The sequence below is a fragment of the Coregonus lavaretus genome, assembly GCF_964263955.1.
Source record: "Coregonus lavaretus genome assembly, contig: HAP1_SCAFFOLD_384, whole genome shotgun sequence".
Taxonomy (NCBI): Eukaryota; Metazoa; Chordata; class Actinopteri; order Salmoniformes; family Salmonidae; genus Coregonus; species Coregonus lavaretus.
Window position 1 is genome coordinate 134,850 of NW_028156075.1, and position 22,645 is coordinate 157,494.

At 45.0% G+C, this 22,645-nt stretch overlaps 1 protein-coding gene and 1 long non-coding RNA gene across 2 annotated transcripts in view; one reads left to right on the plus strand and one right to left on the minus strand.

Moving 5' to 3' along the window:
• Window positions 1-7,213, minus strand: part of LOC311126882 (inhibitor of apoptosis protein-like) — an 85,107-nt gene extending 77,894 nt beyond the window's left edge. The window contains exons 1-2 of the mRNA XM_084200858.1: window positions 7,117-7,213; window positions 3,749-3,863 (exon numbers count right to left, since the gene is read on the minus strand). Of these exons, the coding sequence (XP_084056984.1) occupies window positions 3,749-3,863; window positions 7,117-7,210 (209 nt within the window). The 5' untranslated portion in view covers window positions 7,211-7,213. The remainder of the gene's footprint in view (window positions 1-3,748; window positions 3,864-7,116) is intronic.
• Window positions 7,214-8,136: 923 nt separating this feature from the next.
• On the plus strand, window positions 8,137-9,794 carry LOC311126883. The gene is made up of 2 exons (XR_014613069.1): window positions 8,137-8,218; window positions 8,297-9,794. It is a non-coding gene; the product is annotated as an uncharacterized lncRNA (long non-coding RNA).
• The last annotated feature ends 12,851 nt before the right edge of the window (window positions 9,795-22,645 follow it).

Here is a 22,645-nt window from a genome sequence, read left to right on the forward strand (position 1 = left end):
CATCACCCACCTGAAACACTGCCCCCTGTCTCCAACCCCAGTATAGAACCATCACCCACCTGAAACACTGCCCCCTGTCTCCAACCCCAGTATAGAACCATCACCCACCTGAAACACTGCCCCCTGTCTCCAACCCCAGTATAGAACCATCACCCACCTGAAACACTGCCCCCTGTCTCCAACCCAGTATAGAACCATCACCCACCTGAAACACTGCCCCCTGTCTCCAACCCCAGTATAGAACCATCACCCACCTGAAACACTGCCCCCTGTCTCCAACCCCAGTATAGAACCATCACCCACCTGAAACACTGCACCCTGTCCCCAACCCCAGTATAGAACCATCACCCACCTGAAACACTGCACCCTGTCCCCAACCCCAGTATAGAACCATCACCCACCTGAAACACTGCCCCCTGTCTCCAACCCCAGTATAGAACCATCACCCACCTGAAACACTGCCCCTGTCTCCAACCATCACCCACCTGAAACACTGCCCCCTGTCTCCAACGCCAGTATAGAACCATCACCCACCTGAAACACTGCCCCCTGTCTCCACCCCAGTATAGAACCATCACCCACCTGAAACACTGCCCCCTGTCTCCAACCCCAGTATAGAACCATCACCCACCTGAAACACTGCCCCCTGTCTCCAACCATCACCCACCTGAAACACTGCCCCCTGTCTCCAACCATCACCCACCTGAACACTGCCCCCTGTCCCAACCCCTGTATAGAACCATCACCCACCTGAAACACTCCCCTCTGTCTCCAACCCCAGTATAGAACCATCACCCACCTGAAACACTGCCCCCTGTCTCCAACCATCACCCACCTGAAACACTGCCCCCTGTCTCCAACCCCAGTATAGAACCATCACCCACCTGAAACACTGCCCCCTGTCTCCAACCCCAGTATAGAACCATCACCCACCTGAAACACTGCCCCCTGTCTCCAACCCCAGTATAGAACCATCACCCACTTGAAACACTGCCCCTGTCTCCAACCCCAGTATAGAACCATCACCCACCTGAAACACTGCACCCTGTCCCCAACGCCAGTATAGAACCATCACCCACCTGAAACACTGCCCCTGTCTCCAACCCCAGTATAGAACCATCACCCACCTGAAACACTGCACACTGTCCCCAACCCCAGTATAGAACCATCACCCACCTGAACACTGCCCCCTGTCCCCAACCCCAGTATAGAACCATCACCCACCTGAAACACTGCCCCCTGTCTCCAACCCCAGTATAGAACCATCACCCACCTGAAACACTGCCCCCTGTCTCCAACCCCAGTATAGAACCATCACCCACCTGAAACACTGCCCCCTGTCTCCAACCCCAGTATAGAACCATCACCCACCTGAAACACTGCCCCGTCTCCAACCCCAGTATAGAACCATCACCCACCTGAAACACTGCCCCCTGTCTCCAACCCCAGTATAGAACCATCACCCACCTGAAACACTGCCCCTGTCTCCAACCCCAGTATAGAACCATCACCCACCTGAAACACTGCCCCCTGTCCCAACCCCAGTATAGAACCATCACCCACCTGAAACACTGCCCCCTGTCTCCAACCCCAGTATAGAACCATCACCCACCTGAAACACTGCCCCCTGTCTCCAACCCCAGTATAGAACCATCACCCACCTGAAACACTGCCCCTGTCTCCAACCCCAGTATAGAACCATCACCCACCTGAAACACTGCCCCCTGTCTCCAACCCCAGTATAGAACCATCACCCACCTGAAACACTGCCCCCTGTCTCCAACCCCAGTATAGAACCATCACCCACCTGAAACACTGCCCCTGTCTCCAACCCCAGTATAGAACCATCACCCACCTGAAACACTGCCCCCTGTCTCCAACCCCAGTATAGAACCATCACCCACCTGAAACACTGCCCCCTGTCTCCAACCATCACCCACCTAAAACACTGCCCCCTGTCTCCAACCATCACCCACCTGAAACACTGCCCCCTGTCCCCAACCCCTGTATAGAACCATCACCCACCTGAAACACTGCCCTCTGTCTCCAACCCCAGTATAGAACCATCACCCACCTGAAACACTGCCCCCTGTCTCCAACCCCAGTATAGAACCATCACCCACCTGAAACACTGCCCCCTGTCTCCAACCCCAGTATAGAACCATCACCCACCTGAAACACTGCCCCTGTCTCCAACCCCAGTATAGAACCATCACCCACCTGAAACACTGCCCCCTGTCTCCAACCCCAGTATAGAACCATCACCCACCTGAAACACTGCCCCCTGTCTCCAACCCCAGTATAGAACCATCACCCACCTGAAACACTGCCCCCTGTCTCCAACCCCAGTATAGAACCATCACCCACCTGAAACACTGCCCCCTGTCTCCAACCCCAGTATAGAACCATCACCCACCTGAAACACTGCACCCTGTCCCCAACGCCAGTATAGAACCATCACCCACCTGAAACACTGCCCCTGTCTCCAACCCCAGTATAGAACCATCACCCACCTGAAACACTGCACCCTGTCCCCAACCCCAGTATAGAACCATCACCCACCTGAAACACTGCCCCCTGTCCCCAACCCCAGTATAGAACCATCACCCACCTGAAACACTGCCCCCTGTCTCCAACCCCAGTATAGAACCATCACCCACCTGAAACACTGCCCCCTGTCTCCAACCCCAGTATAGAACCATCACCCACCTGAAACACTGCCCCCTGTCCCCAACCCCTGTATAGAACCATCACCCACCTGAAACACTGCCCCCTGTCTCCAACCCCAGTATAGAACCATCACCCACCTGAAACACTGCCCCCTGTCCCCAACCCCAGTATAGAACCATCACCCACCTGAAACACTGCCCCCTGTCTCCAACCCCAGTATAGAACCATCACCCACCTGAAACACTGCCCCCTGTCTCCAACCCCAGTATAGAACCATCACCCACCTGAAACACTGCCCCCTGTCTCCAACCCCAGTATAGAACCATCACCCACCTGAAACACTGCCCCCTGTCTCCAACCCCAGTATAGAACCATCACCCACCTGAAACACTGCCCCCTGTCTCCAACCCCAGTATAGAACCATCACCCACCTGAAACACTGCCCCCTGTCTCCAACCCCAGTATAGAACCATCACCCACCTGAAACACTGCCCCCTGTCTCCAACCCCAGTATAGAACCATCACCCACCTAAAACACTGCCCCCTGTCTCCAACCATCACCCACCTGAAACACTGCCCCCTGTCCCCAACCCCTGTATAGAACCATCACCCACCTGAAACACTGCCCCCTGTCTCCAACCCCAGTATAGAACCATCACCCACCTGAAACACTGCCCCCTGTCTCCAACCCCAGTATAGAACCATCACCCACCTGAAACACTGCCCCCTGTCTCCAACCCCAGTATAGAACCATCACCCACCTGAAACACTGCCCCCTGTCTCCAACCCCAGTATAGAACCATCACCCACCTAAAACACTGCCCCCTGTCTCCAACCATCACCCACCTGAAACACTGCCCCCTGTCCCCAACCCCTGTATAGAACCATCACCCACCTGAAACACTGCCCCCTGTCTCCAACCCCAGTATAGAACCATCACCCACCTGAAACACTGCCCCCTGTCTCCAACCCCAGTATAGAACCATCACCCACCTGAAACACTGCCCCCTGTCTCCAACCCCAGTATAGAACCATCACCCACCTGAAACACTGCCCCCTGTCTCCAACCATCACCCACCTGAAACACTGCACCCTGTCCCCAACGCCAGTATAGAACCATCCTGCCCTCGCCAGGCTGCGCTCCGTTACCCCCAATGACGGGAACCGGGCGAAGGTGGAGATACGGAACAGTTCTGAGGGGAAAATAATAAACAGAACATTACTATGGTTATTAATAATCAACAACGTTACCTCTATTGCACTTTCTAACAATACTTGCAGAGCAAAATGCTTTGACGTAGTGTGTGTGTATATATATATATATATATATATATATATATATATATATATATATATTTATTACATACACACACAGAGTACCAGTCAAAAGTTTGGACACTTACTCATTCAAGGGCTTTTCTTTATTTCAAAACTATGAAATAACACATATGGGATCATGTAGTAACCAAAAAAAAGTGTTAAACAAATCAAAATATACTTCAAGTAGCCCTTTGCCTTGATGACAGGCACACTATTGGCCTTACAGTGAAGTGCTTACTTACAAGCACGCCCTTAACCAACGATACAGTATTTTCTTTAAAGGGGGGGGGAGTACAGGTAGCTTAGTGGTTAAGAGCGTTGTACCAGTAACCGAAAGGTCGCTGGTTCTAATCCCCGAGCCGACTAGGTGAAAAATCTGTCGATGTGCCCTTGAGCAAGGCACTTAACCCTAATTGCTCCTGTAAGTCGCTCTGGATAAGAGCGTCTGCTAAATGACCAATTTTTACAAAATAAAAAAGAGCAAATAATTAAAGAGCAGCAGTAAAATGAAATAACAGTAGGGAGGCTATATACAGGGGGTAACGGTACAGAGTCAATGTGAAATAACAGTAGGGAGGCTATATACAGGGGGTACCGGTACAGAGTCAATGTGAAATAACAGTAGGGAGGCTATATACAGGGGGTACCGGTGCAGAGTCAATGTGTAATAACAGTAGGGAGGCTATATACAGGGGGTACCGGTACAGAGTCAATGTGAAATAACAGTAGGGAGGCTATATACAGGGGGTACCGGTACAGAGTCAATGTGAAATAACAGTAGGGAGGCTATATACAGGGGGTACCGGTACAGAGTCAATGGGAAATAACAGTAGAGAGGCTATATACAGGGGGGTACCGGTACAGAGTCAATGGGAAATAACAGTAGGGAGGCTATATACAGGGGGTACCGGTACAGAGTCAATGTGAAATAACAGTAGGGAGGCTATATACAGGGGGTACCGGTACAGAGTCAATGGGAAATAACAGTAGGGAGGCTATATACAGGGAGTAACGGTGCAGAGTCAATGTGAAATAACAGTAGAGAGGCTATATACAGGGGGTACCGGTACAGAGTCAATGGGAAATAACAGTAGGGAGGCTATATACAGGGGGTACCGGTATAGAGTCAATGTGCGGGGGTACCGGTTAGTCAAGGTAATATGTACACTACCAGTCAAAAGTTTTAGAACACCTACTCATTCAAGAGTTTCTTTATTTTTACTATTTTCTACATTGTAGAATAATAGTGAAGACATCAAAACTATGAAATAACACATATGGAATCATGTAGTAACCAAAAAAGTGTTAAACAAATCTAAATACATTTTATATTTGAGATTCTTCAAATAGCCACCCTTAGCCTTGATGACAGCTTTGCACACATAATGATGGACTGTCGTTTCTCTTTGCTTATTTGAGCTGTTTTTGACATAATATGGACTTGGTCTTTTACCAAATAGGGTTATCTTCGGTATACACCCCCCTCCACAAATTAACTTTTAAGAAGGCACACCTGTTAATTGAAATGCATTCCAGGTGACTACCTCATGAAGCTGGTTGAGAGAATGCCAAGAGTGTAAAGCTGTCATCAAGGCAAAGGGTGGCTACTTTGACGAATCTCAAATATAAAATATATTTGATTTAACACTTTTTGGGGTAACACTTGAGCCCGTTGCTCCCGGCGCCCGGTGCAGGCCTCCGACAGATAGAGAAGCCCCGCTCGATCCAGAACAGGGACGGAAGGTTGCAGACGTCGACTTCGAAATCGTAGTAGTAGGCACTGCGGCCGCAGACACAGGCACCCCCAGCGACGAAGGAGCAGGAAGATCAGGCTCCAGGAAGGAGAAACGATTTGTTGTTTGTATCCGCTCCGGGCCTTTCGTTGGGAGTGTAGACTGCTTTGCTGGAGGTCGCTGTCTTCGGCTTCCACGGCTCCTGACATGCGACCATCGTTGATTTCCTTTCTCCTCATGCTGTGCTCCTTCGACAGCGCTATCAGATGGGGGAGCTCCGGGCAACACCGGCCAGTCGGATAACGCAAAAACGACAAGGCGGAGATGTATCCAACAAGCGCGAACGCCGTCCAGCCACCGGCGTAGAAAAGGTAAACATTCCACTCTGCGTTTTCCCCAGTTTCTTCCGTAGGCTGGCGACCTGCGTGATCAAAGAAGCCCCCTGGCGACCTGCGTGATCAAGGAAGCCCCCTGGCAACCAGCGTGATCAAGGAAGCCCCCTGGCGACCAGCGTGATCAAGGAAGCCACCTCAAGCCTATAATCCTTGGCAAGTAAACAATTGTCGCATTGGAACTCTGAGTGATCCGGTTTGTCCTGAAACAAAGCGTAGTAGATACAGCTCCTACAGCGCTGGAACCGTTCATTTAGTTCTCCAGACAAAGAGGGCTCCATTGGAAAACTCATCAGGTACCAACTTCATTAGCTTGATGGCTAGCAGCTTAGCGTCTCTGTTAAGCAGGCTTCAACCCGTCTCTCGATGGCTAGAAACTTAGCTAGGTTAGCGGCTCTTTCAAGCAGACTTTAACCTGTCAGTCGGCAGTTAAGCGGGATTCCAGGACAAGAGATAGAGGTCCTAGCTGGTAAAAGCTAACCGCGATGCGGAATCCATGCAAAAACACGTTCGGTATTTATGTCTAACAAAGATTGGTTATGTTTTAGTTAAGATAACAAACAGAGTGTTTCCGGCATACAGTGTTCAGCTGCGCACTCTGATGACATCAGACGTGTATAACATCTGTGTGTTTGTATAACATGTGTGTGAATAAGGTGTGTAGTGTGTGTATAAGGTGTGTATAAGGTGTGTGTGAATAAGGTGTGTAATGTGTGTATAAGGTGTGTAATGTGTGTATAAGGTGTGTAATGTGTGTATAAGGTGTGTAATGTGTGTATAAGGTGTGTAATGTGTGTATAAGGTGTGTAATGTGTGTATAAGGTGTGTAATGTGTGTATAAGGTGTGTAATGTGTGTATAAGGTGTGTAATGTGTGTATAAGGTGTGTAATGTGTGTATAAGGTGTGTAATGTGTGTATAAGGTGTGTAATGTGTGTATAAGGTGTGTAATGTGTGTATAAGGTGTGTAATGTGTGTATAAGGTGTGTAATGTGTGTATACCTGATGAATTGTCGTACTGCAGGTCTACCGGTGCTCCGTTCCGACAGAGACCCATGAGGAACGGGCTGTTCTGGAGCTGAACCAGGGTGTCCATTTACAGATAGGTTATAGAGGCTAGATATACAGGTTATCGAGTCTATACGGGTTATAGAGTCTATACGGGTTATAGAGTCTATACGGGTTAGAGAGTCTATACGGGTTAGAGAGTCTATACGGGTTATAGAGGCTAGATATACAGGTTATCGAGTCTATACGGGTTAGAGAGTCTATACGGGTTATAGAGTCTATACGGGTTATAGAGGCTAGATATACAGGTTAGAGAGTCTATACGGGTTAGAGAGTCTATATGGGTTAGAGAGTCTATACGGGTTATAGAGTCTATACGGGTTATAGAGTCTATACGGGTTATAGAGGCTAGATATACAGGTTATCGAGTCTATACGGGTTAGAGAGTCTATACGGGTTATAGAGTCTATACGGGTTATAGAGGCTAGATATACAGGTTAGAGAGTCTATACGGGTTAGAGAGTCTATATGGGTTAGAGAGTCTATACGGGTTATAGAGTCTATACGGGTTAGAGAGTCTATACGGGTTATAGAGTCTATACGGGTTAGAGAGTCTATACGGGTTAGAGAGTCTATACGGGTTAGAGAGTCTAGATATGCAGGTTATAGAATCTATACGGGTTAGAGAGGCTAGATATACAGGTTATAGAGTCTATACGGGTTAGAGAGTCTATACGGGTTAGAGAGTCTAGATATACAGGTTATAGAATCTATACGGGTTAGAGAGGCTAGATATACAGGTTATAGAGTCTATACGGGTTAGAGAGTCTATACGGGTTAGAGAATCTAGATATACAGGTTATAGAATCTATACGGGTTAGAGAGGCTAGATATACAGGTTATAGAGTCTATACGGGTTAGAGAGTCTATACGGGTTAGAGAGTCTATACGGGTTAGAGTCTAGATACAGGTTATAGAATATATACGGGTTAGAGAGTCTATACGGGTTAGAGAGTCTATACGGGTTAGAGAGTCTATACGGGTTAGAGAGTCTATACAGGTTAGAGAGTCTATACGGGTTAGAGAGTCTATACAGGTTAGAGTCTAGATATACGGGTTAGAGAGTCTATACGGGTTATAGAGTCTATACGGGTTATAGAGGCTAGATATACAGGTTAGAGAGTCTATACGGGTTAGAGTCTAGATATACGGGTTAGAGTCTATACGGGCTAGATAGTAGATATACGGGTTATAGAGTCTATACGGGTTAGAGAGGCTAGATATAGCCTCTAGATCGAGTTTTTAGATTAAGAGTTCTAGATTCTAAATATAGGCTTAGAGAACAGGAAGGATAATTCTCCTCAGGGACAGAGGGATGAGTAACCCAGGGCAGGGGGAACACACTCCCACACACACTCACACACTCTCACACACTCTCACACACTCTCACACACTCTCACACACTCTCACACACTCTCACACACTCTCACACTGAAGCTGGAACAAGTGAGCTGAAAGAAGTGATCGATGGAAACAGGCTGTTTCTCCCCTAATTTGTCCCATCAGCCTGTAAATTAAACTGAAAGGGTTTTCTGCTGAAACAGAAGGTCTGCTGAAACAGAAAGCTAAAGTGAAACAGAAAGTGATTGGATGATGTCTGTGTCTGTCTGTCTGTCTGTCTGTCTGTCTGTCTGTGCTAGAAGAAGAATAAATGCCATTGAGCAACCGCTTTTATCCAAAGCGACTTACAGTTATGCATGCATACATTTTATATATGGGTGGACCCAGGAATCGAACCCAATATCGTTGCAAGCACCTTGCTCTACTAACGGTGCTATAGAGGACCGTCTGTCTGATACCACCAGAGTACGCCACACCACTCTGTCCCCTCCAGATGGACATCACTCCACAACTACTCACCTCTTCCCTGTAGACTGGTCTCACAGACTGCTAAAGCCCTGTCTCTTCCCTGTACCCTGGTCTCCCAGACTGCTAAAGCCCTGTCTCTTCCCTGTACCCTGGTCTCCCAGACTGCTAAAGCCCTGTCTCTTCCCTGTACCCTGGTCTCCCAGACTGCTAAAGCCCTGTCTCTTCCATGTCCCCTGGTCTCACAGACTGCTAAAGCCCTGTCTCTTCCCTGTCCCCTGGTCTCACAGACTGCTAAAGCCCTGTCTCTTCCCTGTCCCCTGGTCTCACAGACTGCTAAAGCCCTGTCTCTTCCCTGTCCCCTGGTCTCACAGACTGCTAAAGCCCTGTCTCTTCCCTGTCCCCTGGTCTCCCTGTCTCTTCCCTGTACCCTGGTCTCACAGACTGCTAAAGCCCTGTCTCTTCCCTGTCCCCTGGTCTCCCTGTCTCTTCCCTGTACCCTGGTCTCACAGACTGCTAAAGCCCCGTCTCTTCCCTGTCCCCTGGTCTCCCTGTCTCTTCCCTGTACCCTGGTCTCCCTGACACATCTCTGTCCCCTGGTCTCACCGTCTCCACTCTGAAAGCATGGCTGTGTGTATGGGGGCTGAGATATGGGGCTTGATGTGAATGTAAAACATGATGAATATGCACATAAACGCACGCGCTCTCTCTCTCACACACACACACACACACACACACACACACACACACACACACACACACACACGCACACACACACACAGCCCTGGGTATGGCGGGTCAGCCCCCTCCCCCTGAGTGGAACATCCCTCCTGGGGGACTTTTAGGTCTCCATGACAGCAGAGATTAACCAGGTATAAGGAAATAGAGATGTGTGTCTGAGAGGAATGTTCATGAGGAGAATAAAACGTCGTCCTCCTTCACTGCATCAAGGCTGATGGCACCTGCAGGACAGAAACACCACATTAAAGAGGCAATCTGCAGTTGCTACATCGATTTTTTTAAAACTTTTACATGAATTATATATACTCATTGATTCATAATTTATAGATGCCTCATGAGCTTAGTTCAACTGTCATACTTCAATCAGAACCCACAATATAAACTTGTTTTATATGTACACAAACATAGCTTCAAAACATGGATATCATTAGCTAGGTTTCCAATTGGTGACAGCTCTTCATGAGAATATTTTTAAAAAGCTTAGCCATTCCTCACATAATACATTTTACCAACACAAAAAGATTCCATGTCGAGCGAACATTTATACAATTGTACCGAAACATCCTGTTTCCATCACAGCTGTCATTATATATATTTTTATATATTAGGTCTGATTTTACTCCCATAAAAACAGTGGAAGGAAAGGTGGTTAGTGTTGGTCAGTCCTTGGATCCATAGTTTGACCGTGGTTAGTGTTGGTCAGTCCTTGGATCCATAGATTGACAGTGGTTAGTGTTGGTCAGTCCTTGGATCCATAGTTTGACAGTGGTTAGTGTTGGTCAGTCCTTGGATCCATAGATTGACAGTGGTTAGTGTTGGTCAGTCCTTGGATCCATAGTTTGACAGTGGTTAGTGTTGGTCAGTCCTTGGATCCATAGATTGACAGTGGTTACATTTCTACAGCCCCATCCCTCAGCTGTTTACCAAATCAGTCGGGGAATGTGGCTTTGTTCTTTTCTGAACAGATTGCCGCTTTAACAGACTGTAGGCAGGGGTAGACATACTGGTTGATTCCCTGGTAATAACTACCTACTGGTTGATTCCCTGGTAATAACTAACTCCGACAGCAGCAGGGGTAGACCTACTGGTTGATTCCCTTGTAATAACTACCTACTGGTTGATTCCCTGGTAATAACTACCTACTGGTTGATTCCCTTGTAATAACTACCTACTGGTTGATTCCCTGGTAATAACTACCTACTGGTTGATTCCCTGGTAATAACTAACTCCGACAGCAGCAGGGGTAGACCTACTGGTTGATTCCCTGGTAATAACTACCTACTGGTTGATTCCCTGGTAATAACTAACTCCGACAGCAGCAGGGGTAGACCTACTGGTTGATTCCCTGGTAATAACTACCTACTGGTTGATTCCCTGGTAATAACTACCTACTGGTTGATTCCCTGGTAATAACTACCTACTGGTTGATTCCCTGGTAATAACTACCTACTGGTTGATTCCCTGGTAATAACTACCTACTGGTTGATTCCCTGGTAATAACTACCTCCGACAGCAGCAGGGGTAGACCTACTGGTTGATTCCCTGGTAATAACTACCTACTGGTTGATTCCCTTGTAATAACTACCTACTGGTTGATTCCCTTGTAATAACTAACTCCGACAGCAGCAGGGGTAGACCTACTGGTTGATTCCCTGGTAATAACTAACTCCGACAGCAGCAGGGGTAGACCTACTGGTTGATTCCCTGGTAATAACTACCTACTGGTTGATTCCCTGGTAATAACTAACTCCGACAGCAGCAGGGGTAGACCTACTGGTTGATTCCCTGGTAATAACTAACTCCGACAGCAGCAGGGGTAGACCTACTGGTTGATTCCCTGGTAATAACTACCTACTGGTTGATTCCCTGGTAATAACTAACTCCGACAGCAGCAGGGGTAGACCTACTGGTTGATTCCCTGGTAATAACTACCTACTGGTTGATTCCCTGGTAATAACTAACTCCGACAGCAGCAGGGGTAGACCTACTGGTTGATTCCCTTGTAATAACTAACTCCGACAGCAGCAGGGGTAGACCTACTGGTTGATTCCCTGGTAATAACTACCTACTGGTTGATTCCCTGGTAATAACTAACTCCGACAGCAGCAGGGGTAGACCTACTGGTTGATTCCCTGGTAATAACTACCTACTGGTTGATTCCCTTGTAATAACTACCTACTGGTTGATTCCCTTGTAATAACTAACTCCGACAGCAGCAGGGGTAGACCTACTGGTTGATTCCCTGGTAATAACTAACTCCGACAGCAGCAGGGGTAGACCTACTGGTTGATTCCCTTGTAATAACTAACTCCGACAGCAGCAGGGTTGGCGGCTCCAACACTTCCTGATTTTGAATTGGAGGAAATTAAAATCAGTCCTAAACAAGGACACATGCACAGCGAAGATGTTATATTACCATTTATACAGTGGGGGAAAAAAGTATTTAGTCAGCCACCAATTGTGCAAGTTCTCCCACTTAAAAAGATGAGAGGCCTGTAATTTTCAGCATAGGTACACGTCAACTATGACAGACAAAATGTGGGGAAAAAACCCAGAAAATCACATTGTAGGATTTTTAATGAATTTATTTGCAAATTATGGTGGAAAATAAGTATTTGGTCAATAACAAAAGTTTCTCAATACTTTGTTATATACCCTTTGTTGGCAATGACACAGGTCAAACGTTTTCTGTAAGTCTTCACATGGATTTCACACACTGTTGCTGGTATTTTGGCCCATTCCTCCATGCAGATCTCCTCTAGAGCAGTGATGTTTTGGGGCTGTCGCTGGGCAACACGGACTTTCAACTCCCTCCAAAGATTTTCTATGGGGTTGAGATCTGGAGACTGGCTAGGCCACTCCAGGACCTTGAAATGCTTCTTACGAAGCCACTCCTTCGTTGCCCGGGCGGTGTGTTTGGGATCATTGTCATGCTGAAAGATCCAGCCACGTTTCATCTTCAATGCCCTTGCTGATGGAAGGAGGTTTTCACTCAAAATCTCACGATACATGGCCCCATTCATTATTTCCTTTACACGGATCAGTCGTCATGGTCCCTTTGCAGAAAAACAGCCCCAAAGCATGATGTTTCCACCCCCATGCTTCACAGTAGGTATGGTGTTCTTTGGATGCAACTCAGCATTCTTTGTCCTCCAAACACGACGAGTTGAGTTTTTACCAAAAAGTTCTATTTTGGTTTCATCGGACCATATGACATTCTCCCAATCCTCTTCTGGATCATCCAAATGCACTCTAGCAAACTTTAGACGGGCCTGGACATGTACTGGCTTAAGCAGGGGGACACGTCTGGCACTGCAGGATTTGAGTCCCTGGCGGCGTAGTGTGTTACTGATGGTAGGCTTTGTTACTTTGGTCCCAGCTCTCTGCAGGTCATTCACTAGGTCCCCCCGTGTGGTTCTGGGATTTTTGCTCACCGTTCTTGTGATCATTTTGACCCCACGGGGTGAGATCTTGCGTGGAGCCCCAGATCGAGGGAGATTATCAGTGGTCTTGTATGTCTTCCATTTCCTAATAATTGCTCCCACAGTTGATTTCTTCAAACCAAGCTGCTTACCTATTGCAGATTCAGTCTTCCCAGCCTGGTGCAGGTCTACAATTTTGTTTCTGGTGTCCTTTGACAGCTCTTTGATCTTGGCCATAGTGGAGTTTGGAGTGTGACTGTTTGAGGTTGTGGACAGGTGTCTTTTATACTGATAACAAGTTCAAACAGGTGCCATTAATACAGGTAACGAGTGGAGGACAGAGGAGCCTCTTAAAGAAGAAGTTACAGGTCTGTGAGAGCCAGAAATCTTGCTTGTTTGTAGGTGACCAAATACTTATTTTCCACCATAATTTGCAAATAAATTCATTAAAAATCCTACAATGTGATTTTCTGGATTTTTTTCCCTCAATTTGTCTGTCATAGTTGACGTGTACCTATGATGAAAATTACAGGCCTCTCTCATCTTTTTAAGTGGAGTTAGAAATTGCGTAATTCAAATCTGGTATTGGAATAAGAATCAAGAGATCTTCAATCCACGCTAAATTTATTATATGCAAAATGTATGTATGATAAGTATGCTGGTTTGTATACGGGCTCACTGAAATACCTCGCCTGGGCAGACAGAGAACTAGTCCATTGTTACAGATTCTTCCTCAAATACTCAGACAGAGAGAGTTTCCCACCTCTCTGCTGGCCAATCAGAGTAGAGACTTGAGCGTGGTTTAGACTTACTCAGCCTATCCGTTGACGCGCCCCTGTTGCCAGGCATAAGTCCTTATCATAACAACCTGTCATGGTGAGAAGAGCCAGCTCCCCCAGACACCATTCCTACGTCCAAGGATGGTTCACAGATCACAAAGAACCAGTATTGTCGAGTATTTGGAGACACAAATTATTATCTTATCTTAACTCCTAAAACAGCTGTTCACATCAATCACAGCTTGCCAGGTGACACAACCCACATTAGCCCAGTCTAGAATGCATTCTTTCTAAGTTAGTCATCCCATCATTTATGAGAATAATACATCTCCCACAGTGGGAGAACTTGCACAATTGGTGGCAGACTAAATACTTTTTTTCCCCCACTGTATACACAGTGTTACCTCCGTTGGTTTAAGTTGCCAACACGCACACTATCAAGTATATATTTTTTAAATAGCTAGTTACAGTGAGTTAACGTTAACTACGTAGCTCAAACTGCTAGGCTCAAAATGGCAGAGAATATGGCGCACGAAGTCATAAAAAGACAGCAGTATGGCCATATTGCTTTATGCAGCGAATGTATTTACGTGATGACTTTCCTGAGCTGCTGTAATTCGACCTTTTAGATGTGGTGCAAAACATGTTTTATTGTCTGAGATGGTGACACATTTAATAAAACGAATGTTGCTAGCTAGATGGTGTTGTCTGTAAATGGCGTCATTTGTTGTCATCCATAGCGGACACCTGAACAGTATCTAGTAAACACTCCAACAAGACAGAGGTCCCAAAGAGACGCGGAAACCTTGTGTCTTATGCCTAACGTTAGCTGAATACAACCGTAAAGGCTACAACCTGTGACTCACCCTTTAGAAATGTCTGCGAGTCGGGTCTTCGCTGTACAGGGGCGTCTTCATTACGCCGATTCTGTTGCAAAACATGTATTAAACGGGAACGAAACAGGGCGGGACCTACCTGAATCTGTCCAATAGAAACTCTCGTTTTGCTCTGTTTGCTTCCGTTTGGCGTTTAACCGTTCGGGTAGATCTGATGACGTTTTTACGTAAAAACTCAGGAGAGTTTAGAAATTCCACCGTTTTTCGTTATCCACGGTGAAAGAATCATCAATGTGAGAAGGTATTCCATACATTGTCAATGACATAAGCCATTTCATACTAACATTAAAAAAAGGAGAATGAACTCGGGGCTCTATAAAGCAGCTCCGTGGAAGGTCAGCTACTCCGCTAGGGCGTCATGGAACACACTTTCCACGTCGTTCATTATTTTCCATAGAACACATAGCCCCTCGTTGATTAGCCCTTACATACCATGGCAATAATTTAACACATTTGCCAGTAGAAATGTGTTAATTTGCCGGTAGAAATGTGTTCAACATCCACTGAATTAGCTAGCAGGTTCGCTAGATGGCTACAGTAGTTGCCGTGGTAACCAAACAGACTTGCTAGTTTAGCTAACCAAACCATCAGTCCTAGCTTGCCATTATGAACATCGAATTTAACAATGCCAATAATGTTTTCAATTCGACTTTTGCTTTCAAAAGCAGCTACAAACATAGAACATGTAAGAATGAACTATAGAGGGCTTGCAGTTGACATACAACGCCTCCTGGCGGCCATGTTGAAAGACCACCGCATTCATTCTTCTGCCGACAACAGACGAGTTGCTTCCCCAAACTGCATGATAACGGTGCCTAAAACTAGTTGGTTCTTATGATAACGGTGCCTAAAACTAGTTGGTTCTTATGATAACGGTGCCTAAAACTAGTTGGTTCTTATGATAACGGTGCCTAAAACTAGTTGGTTCTTATGATAACGGTGCCTAAAACTAGTTGGTTCTTATGATAACGGTGCCTAAAACTAGTTGGTTCTTATGATAACGGTGCCTAAAACTAGTTGGTTCTTATGATAACGGTGCCTAAAACTAGTTGGTTCTTATGATAACGGTGCCTAAAACTAGTTGGTTCTTATGATAACGGTGCCTAAAACTAGTTGGTTCTTATGATAACGGTGCCTAAAACTAGTTGGTTCTTATGATAACGGTGCCTAAAACTAGTTGGTTCTTATGATAACGGTGCCTAAAACTAGTTGGTTCTTATGATAACGGTGCCTAAAACTAGTTGGTTCTTATGATAACGGTGCCTAAAACTAGTTGGTTCTTATGATAACGGTGCCTAAAACTAGTTGGTTCTTATGATAACGGTGCCTAAAACTAGTTGGTTCTTATGATAACGGTGCCTAAAACTAGTTGGTTCTTATGATAACGGTGCCTAAAACTAGTTGGTTCTTATGATAACGGTGCCTAAAACTAGTTGGTTCTTATGATAACGGTGCCTAAAACTAGTTGGTTCTTATGATAACGGTGCCTAAAACTAGTTGATTCTTCACCACGGTCATTTTCTGGGGATTATTTGTGTGCTCTAACAAGGCAGGAAAGACTACGGGGGAAACATATGTTTACTGATTCCCCGCAATCATGAAACGCTATTGGTGTCACCAATGAAATAAGACTCAAGAACAGGGTCTGCTACGATCATTTCATTACTGGTAAATAAAGTCTGATCGATTTCGAGTTTAGTTTAGCTGTTATGCTAACCAGGTGTTAACAACAACACTAAATTAGCTAGATAGTTTATAGTCTAGCTATTAGCATGTGTCGAGTGAGTTTCAAGTTTTGGAAAATCCATTTTTCACCATAAAAAGGCACCTTTATAACAAATTATTTGTATTTGTATTTATTTTGGATCCCCCTTGGCAGCAGCTACACTTTCTGGGGTCCAGCAAAATTAAGGCAGTTATACATTTGAAAAACATTACAATACATTCATATCAGATTTCACAACATATTAAGTGTGTATCCTCAGGCCTCTACTACCACTTATCTATAACACAAAGTCCATGTGTACATGGGTGTATAGTGCGTATGTTATCGTGTGTTTGTATGCATGTGGTTATGCTTGTGTTGCTTCACAGTCCCCACTGTTCCATAAGGTGTATTTTTATCTGTTTTTCTTTAAATCTACTTTTACTGCTGGCATCAGTTACTTACATTTACATTTACGTCATTTAGCAGACGCTCTTATCCAGAGCGACTTACAAATAGGTGCATTCACCTTATAGCCAGTGGGATAACCACTTTACAATGTTTTTATTTTATTTTTAATTTCGTGTTTTTCTTATTTTAATTTTCTTTATTTATTTTATTAACCCATTTTTTTGTTATTTTTATTATTTATTATATAAAAAAAAAAAAGGGGGGGGTAGAAGGATTACTTTATCCTATCCCAGGTATTCCTTAAAGAGGTGGGGTTTCAAATGTCTCCGGAAGGTGGTGAGTGACTCCGCTGTCCTGGCGTCGTGAGGGAGCTTGTTCCACCATTGGGGTGCCAGAGCAGCGAACAGTTTTGACTGGGCTGAGTGGGAACTATGCTTCCGCAGAGGTAGGTGGAATAGAGTTCCATGTAGTCATGGCTCTATGTAGTACTGTGCGCCTCCCATAGTCTGTTCTGGACTTGGGGACTGTGAAGAGCCCTCTGGTGGCATGTCTTGTGGGATATGCATGGGTGTCTGAGCTGTGTGCCAGTAGTTCAAACAGACAGCTCGGTGCATTCAACATGTCAATACCTCTCATAAATACAAGTAGTGATGAAGTCAATCTCTCCTCCACTTTGAGCCAGGAGAGATTGACATGCATATTATTAATGTTAGCTCTCTGTGTACATCCAAGGGCCAACCGTGCTGCCCTGTTCTGAGCCAATTGTAATTTTCCTAAGTCCCTCTTTGTGGCACCTGACCACACGACTGAACAGTAGTCCAGGTGCGACAAAACTAGGGCCTGTAGGACCTGCCTTGTTGATAGTGCTGTTAAGAAGGCAGAGCAGCGCTTTATTATGGACAGACTTCTCCCCATCTTAGCTACTGTTGTATCAATATGTTTTGACCATGACAGCTTACAATCCAGGGTTATTCCAAGCAATTTAGTCTCCTCAACTTGCTCAATTTCCACATTATTCATTACAATATTTAGTTGAGGTTTAGGGTTTAGTGAATTATTTGTCCCAAATGCAATGCTTTTAGTTTTGGAAATATTTAGGACTAACTTATTCCTTGCCACTCATTCTGAAGCTAACTGCAGCTCTTTGTTAAGTGTTGCTGTCATTTCAGTCGCTGTGGTAGCTGACGTGTATAGTGTTGAGTCATCCGCATACATAGACACACTGGCTTTACTCAAAGCCAGTGGCATGTTGTTAGTAAAGATTGAAAAAAGTAAGGGGCCTAGACAGCTGCCCTGGGGAATTCCTGATTCTACCTGGATTATGTTGGAGAGGCTTCCATTAAAGATCACCCTCTGTGTTCTGTTAGACAGGTAACTCTTTATCCACAATATAACAGGCGGTGTAAAGCCATTACACATACGTTTTTTCCAGCAACAGACTATGATTGATATTTGCAGACTAATGTAATCCTACTATTCCTAATGTGATCAGTAGATTGGATAGTGATAATGTAGGCTATTAATAAACGCATAGTTTTACAGTGGCTTGAGAAAGTATTCACCCCCCTTTGCATTTTTCCTATGTTGTTGCCTTACCACCTGGAATTAAAAATGGATTTTTGGAGGGTTTGTATCATTGAGCTGCAGTGAACCATTAATTATGAAACCTTTTAGATTGAGTCAATGAGCTGCAGTGAACCATTAATTATAGAACCTTGTAGATTGTGTCATTGAGCTGCAGTGAACCATTAATTATGAAACCTTGTAGATTGAGTCATTGAGCTGCAGTGAACCATTAATTATAAAACCTTGTAGATTGAGTCATTGAGCTGCAGTGAACCATTAATTATGAAACCTTGTAGATTGAGTCATTGAGCTGCAGTGAACCATTAATTATGCCACATGGGATGTACTGACGTCTGATCTGCCAATAAAAATACACACAAAACAAAAACTTGAAGGGTTACCAGAGTCTGATGAGTAGGCTACTACTGATAATAGCATGAATATCAACAAGAACAGATCGTCAACGTTTATTCTACTATAGCTTGATTTGAAAATGATTACACAAATATAAAGATAAACTGCATTTGAAACACATGCATATATAAACATGATCAACATACTAAATAATAGTTCTGAGCATCGGTTATTATTGAATTGTTCTAAGGTGCTACACAGACAGACAGTCAGACTACAGACAGACCACAAACAGACAGACAGGCAGACAGACTACAAGCATACAGACTACAGGCAGACAGGCAGACAGACAGACAGACAGACAGACAGACAGACAGACAGACAGACAGACAGACAGACACACTACAGGTAGACAGTCAGACAGACAGTCAGACCACAGACAGACAGACAGACAGGCAGACAGACTACAAGCATACAGACTACAGGCAGACAGGCAGACAGACACACTACAGGCAGACAGACAGACAGACAGACAGACACACTACAGGTAGACAGTCAGACAGACAGTCAGACCACAGACAGACAGACAGACAGGCAGACAGACTACAAGCATACAGACTACAGGCAGACAGGCAGACAGACACACTACAGGCAGACAGTCAGACTACAGGCAGACTGACAGATTACAAGCAGACATACAGACAGACAGACTACAGCCATACACACTACAGGCAGACTGACAGACTACAGTCATACAGACTACAGTCATACAGACTACAAACAGACAGACAGACTACAGACAGACACACTACAGGCAGACTGACTACAGGCAGACAGTCAGACAGAAAAACAGACACACTACAGGCAGACTGACAGACAGACAGGCAGACAGACAGGCAGACAGACAGACTACAGGCAGACAGTCAGACAGACAGTCAGACAGACAGACAGACACACTACAGGCAGACAGGCAGACAGACACACTACAGGCAGACAGACAGACAAACAGGCAGACAGACATACAGATAGACACACTACAGTCAGACAGACAGGCAGACAGACACACTACAGGCAGACAGTCATACAGTCAGACTACAGGCAGACTGACAGATTACAAGCAGACTGATAGACTACAGGCAGACAGACAGACTACAAACAGACTACAAACAGACAGACAGACTACAGCCAGACACACTACAGGCAGACAGACAGACTACAGGCAGACAGACAGACTACAGGCAGACAGACAGACTACAGGCAGACAGACAGCCTACAGACAGACAGACAGACTACAGATAGACAGACTACAGGCAGACAGACAGACTACAGGCAGACAGACAGACTACAGGCAGACAGACAGACTACAGACAGACAGACTACAGACAGACAGACAGACTACAGACAGACAGACTACAGGCAGACAGACAGACTACAGGCAGACAGACAGACTACAAACAGACATACAGACTACAGACAGACAGACTACAGGCAGACAGACAGACTACAGGCAGGCAGACAGACTACAGGCAGACAGACAGACTACAGGCAGGCAGACAGACTACAGGCAGACAGACAGACTACAGGCAGACAGACAGACTACAGGCAGACAGACAGACTACAGGCAGACAGACAGACTACAGGCAGACAGACAGACTACAGGCAGACAGACTACAGGCAGACAGACAGACTACAGGCAGACAGACAGACTACAGGCAGACAGACAGTCAGTAAATAGGGTTCCATACATTCTTTAACCACTGTAGAATAAAACACATCGCGTCATGCCTGATAGAAATACAATATTAGAGGTTTGCTTTAATTGACATGGTGTGTGTGTGTTGTGTAGGGTTGTGTGTTAAGGCGTTTACACAGGCAGCCCAATTCTGATCTTTTTTTCACTAATTGGTCTTTTGACCAATCAGATCAGCTCTGAAAAAGATCTGATGTGAAAACATCAGATGTGATTGGTCAAAAGACCAATTAGTGGAAGAAGTATCAGAACTGGGCTGTCTGTGTAAACGCTGCCTAACTGTCTCAGACTGTCCCGTTATTGACGCTCCACAACTACAGCCTTCAGAAAGGATTCACACCTCTTGACTTTTTCCACATTTTGTTGTGCCTGAATTCAAAATGGATTCAAATGGATTTTTTTGTCACTGGCTTACACACAATATCCCATAATGTCAAAGTGGAAAGTATTCAACCCTTCTGTTATGGCAAGCCTAAATATGTTCAGGAGTAAAAAGATACTTAACAAGTCACATAATAAGTTGCATGGACTCTGTGTGCAATAATAGTGTTTAAAATTATTTTTGAATGACTACCTCATCTCTGTACCCCACACATACAATTTATCTGTAAGATCCCTCAGTCGAGCAGTGAATTTCAAACACAGATTCAACCACAAAGACCAGGGAGGTTTTCCAATGCCTCGCATAGAAGGGTACCTATTGGTAGATGGGTAAAAAAAAAAGCAGACATTGAATATCCCTTTGAGCGTGGTGAAGTTATTAATTACACTTTGGATGGTGTATCAATACACCCAGTCACTACAAAGATACAAGCCTCCTTCCTAACTCAGTTGCCGGAGAGGAAGGAAACCACTCAGGGATTTCACCATGAGGCCAATGGTGACTTTAAAACTGTTACAGAGATTAATGGCTGTGATAGGAGAAAACTGAGGATGGATCAACAACATTGTAGTTACTCCACAATACTAACCTAAATGACAGAGTGAAAAGAAGGAAGCCTGTACAGAATACAAATATTCCAAATATGCATCCTGTTTGCAATAAGGCACTAAACTAAAACTGCAAAAAATGTGGCAAAGAAATTAACTTTTTGTTGAATACAAAGCGTTATGTTTGGGGCAAATCCAACACAACACATCACTGAATACCACTCTTCATATTTTCAAGCATGGTGGTGGCTGCATCATGTTATGGGTATGCTTGTCATCGACAAGGACTAGGGAGTTTTTTAGGGTAAATGAAACGGAATAGAGCTAAGCACAGGCAAAATCCTAGAGAAAAACTTGGTTCAGTCTGCTTTCCAACAGACACTGGGAGACAAATTCACCTTTCAGCAGGACAATAACCTAAAACACAAGGCCAAATATACACTGGAGTTGCTTACCAAGATGACATTGAAGCTCAGTTATCCAGAAAGACTCACAGCTGTAATCGCTGCCAAAGCTGATTCTAACATGAACACTTACCTAATCAATAGTTTTTTTCTCCATTAATAATAAAAAAGATTCTTCCACTTTGACATTACTGAGTATTTAGTGTAGATTGTTAACAAAATAAAAAAATTATATCCATTTTTTATCCCACTTTGCAACACAACAAAATGTGGAATAAGTCAAGGGGTGTCAATACTTTCTGAAGGCACTGTATGTGTGTGTATGTTATAACTGGTAACTTCTATTACAACTTATGTGGAGGAATAGACTGTTAATCTTTCATGCCTCACAATTTAGCAGCCTGCAAGTTTAAACAAAACGTTGAGAAATTGTACCTTTTAAAGAAGATAAAGTTATGCTTACAGATATCAACAAACAAACAAAGATACATTTTTTATGGGAGGGGAAAGGCAGGTGTGAGGCATACAAGGATGAAAGGCAAACTGAAGATTATCTTTCCTGTGAAAGGGAAGAGAGGAGGGAGAGAGGAGGAGGGAGAGGGGAGAGGGGAGAGAGAGAGAGGAGAGAGAGAGAGAGAGAGAGGGAGGGAGAGAGAGGAGAGAGAGGGAGGGAGAGAGAGGGAGAGAGAGAGCGAGAGA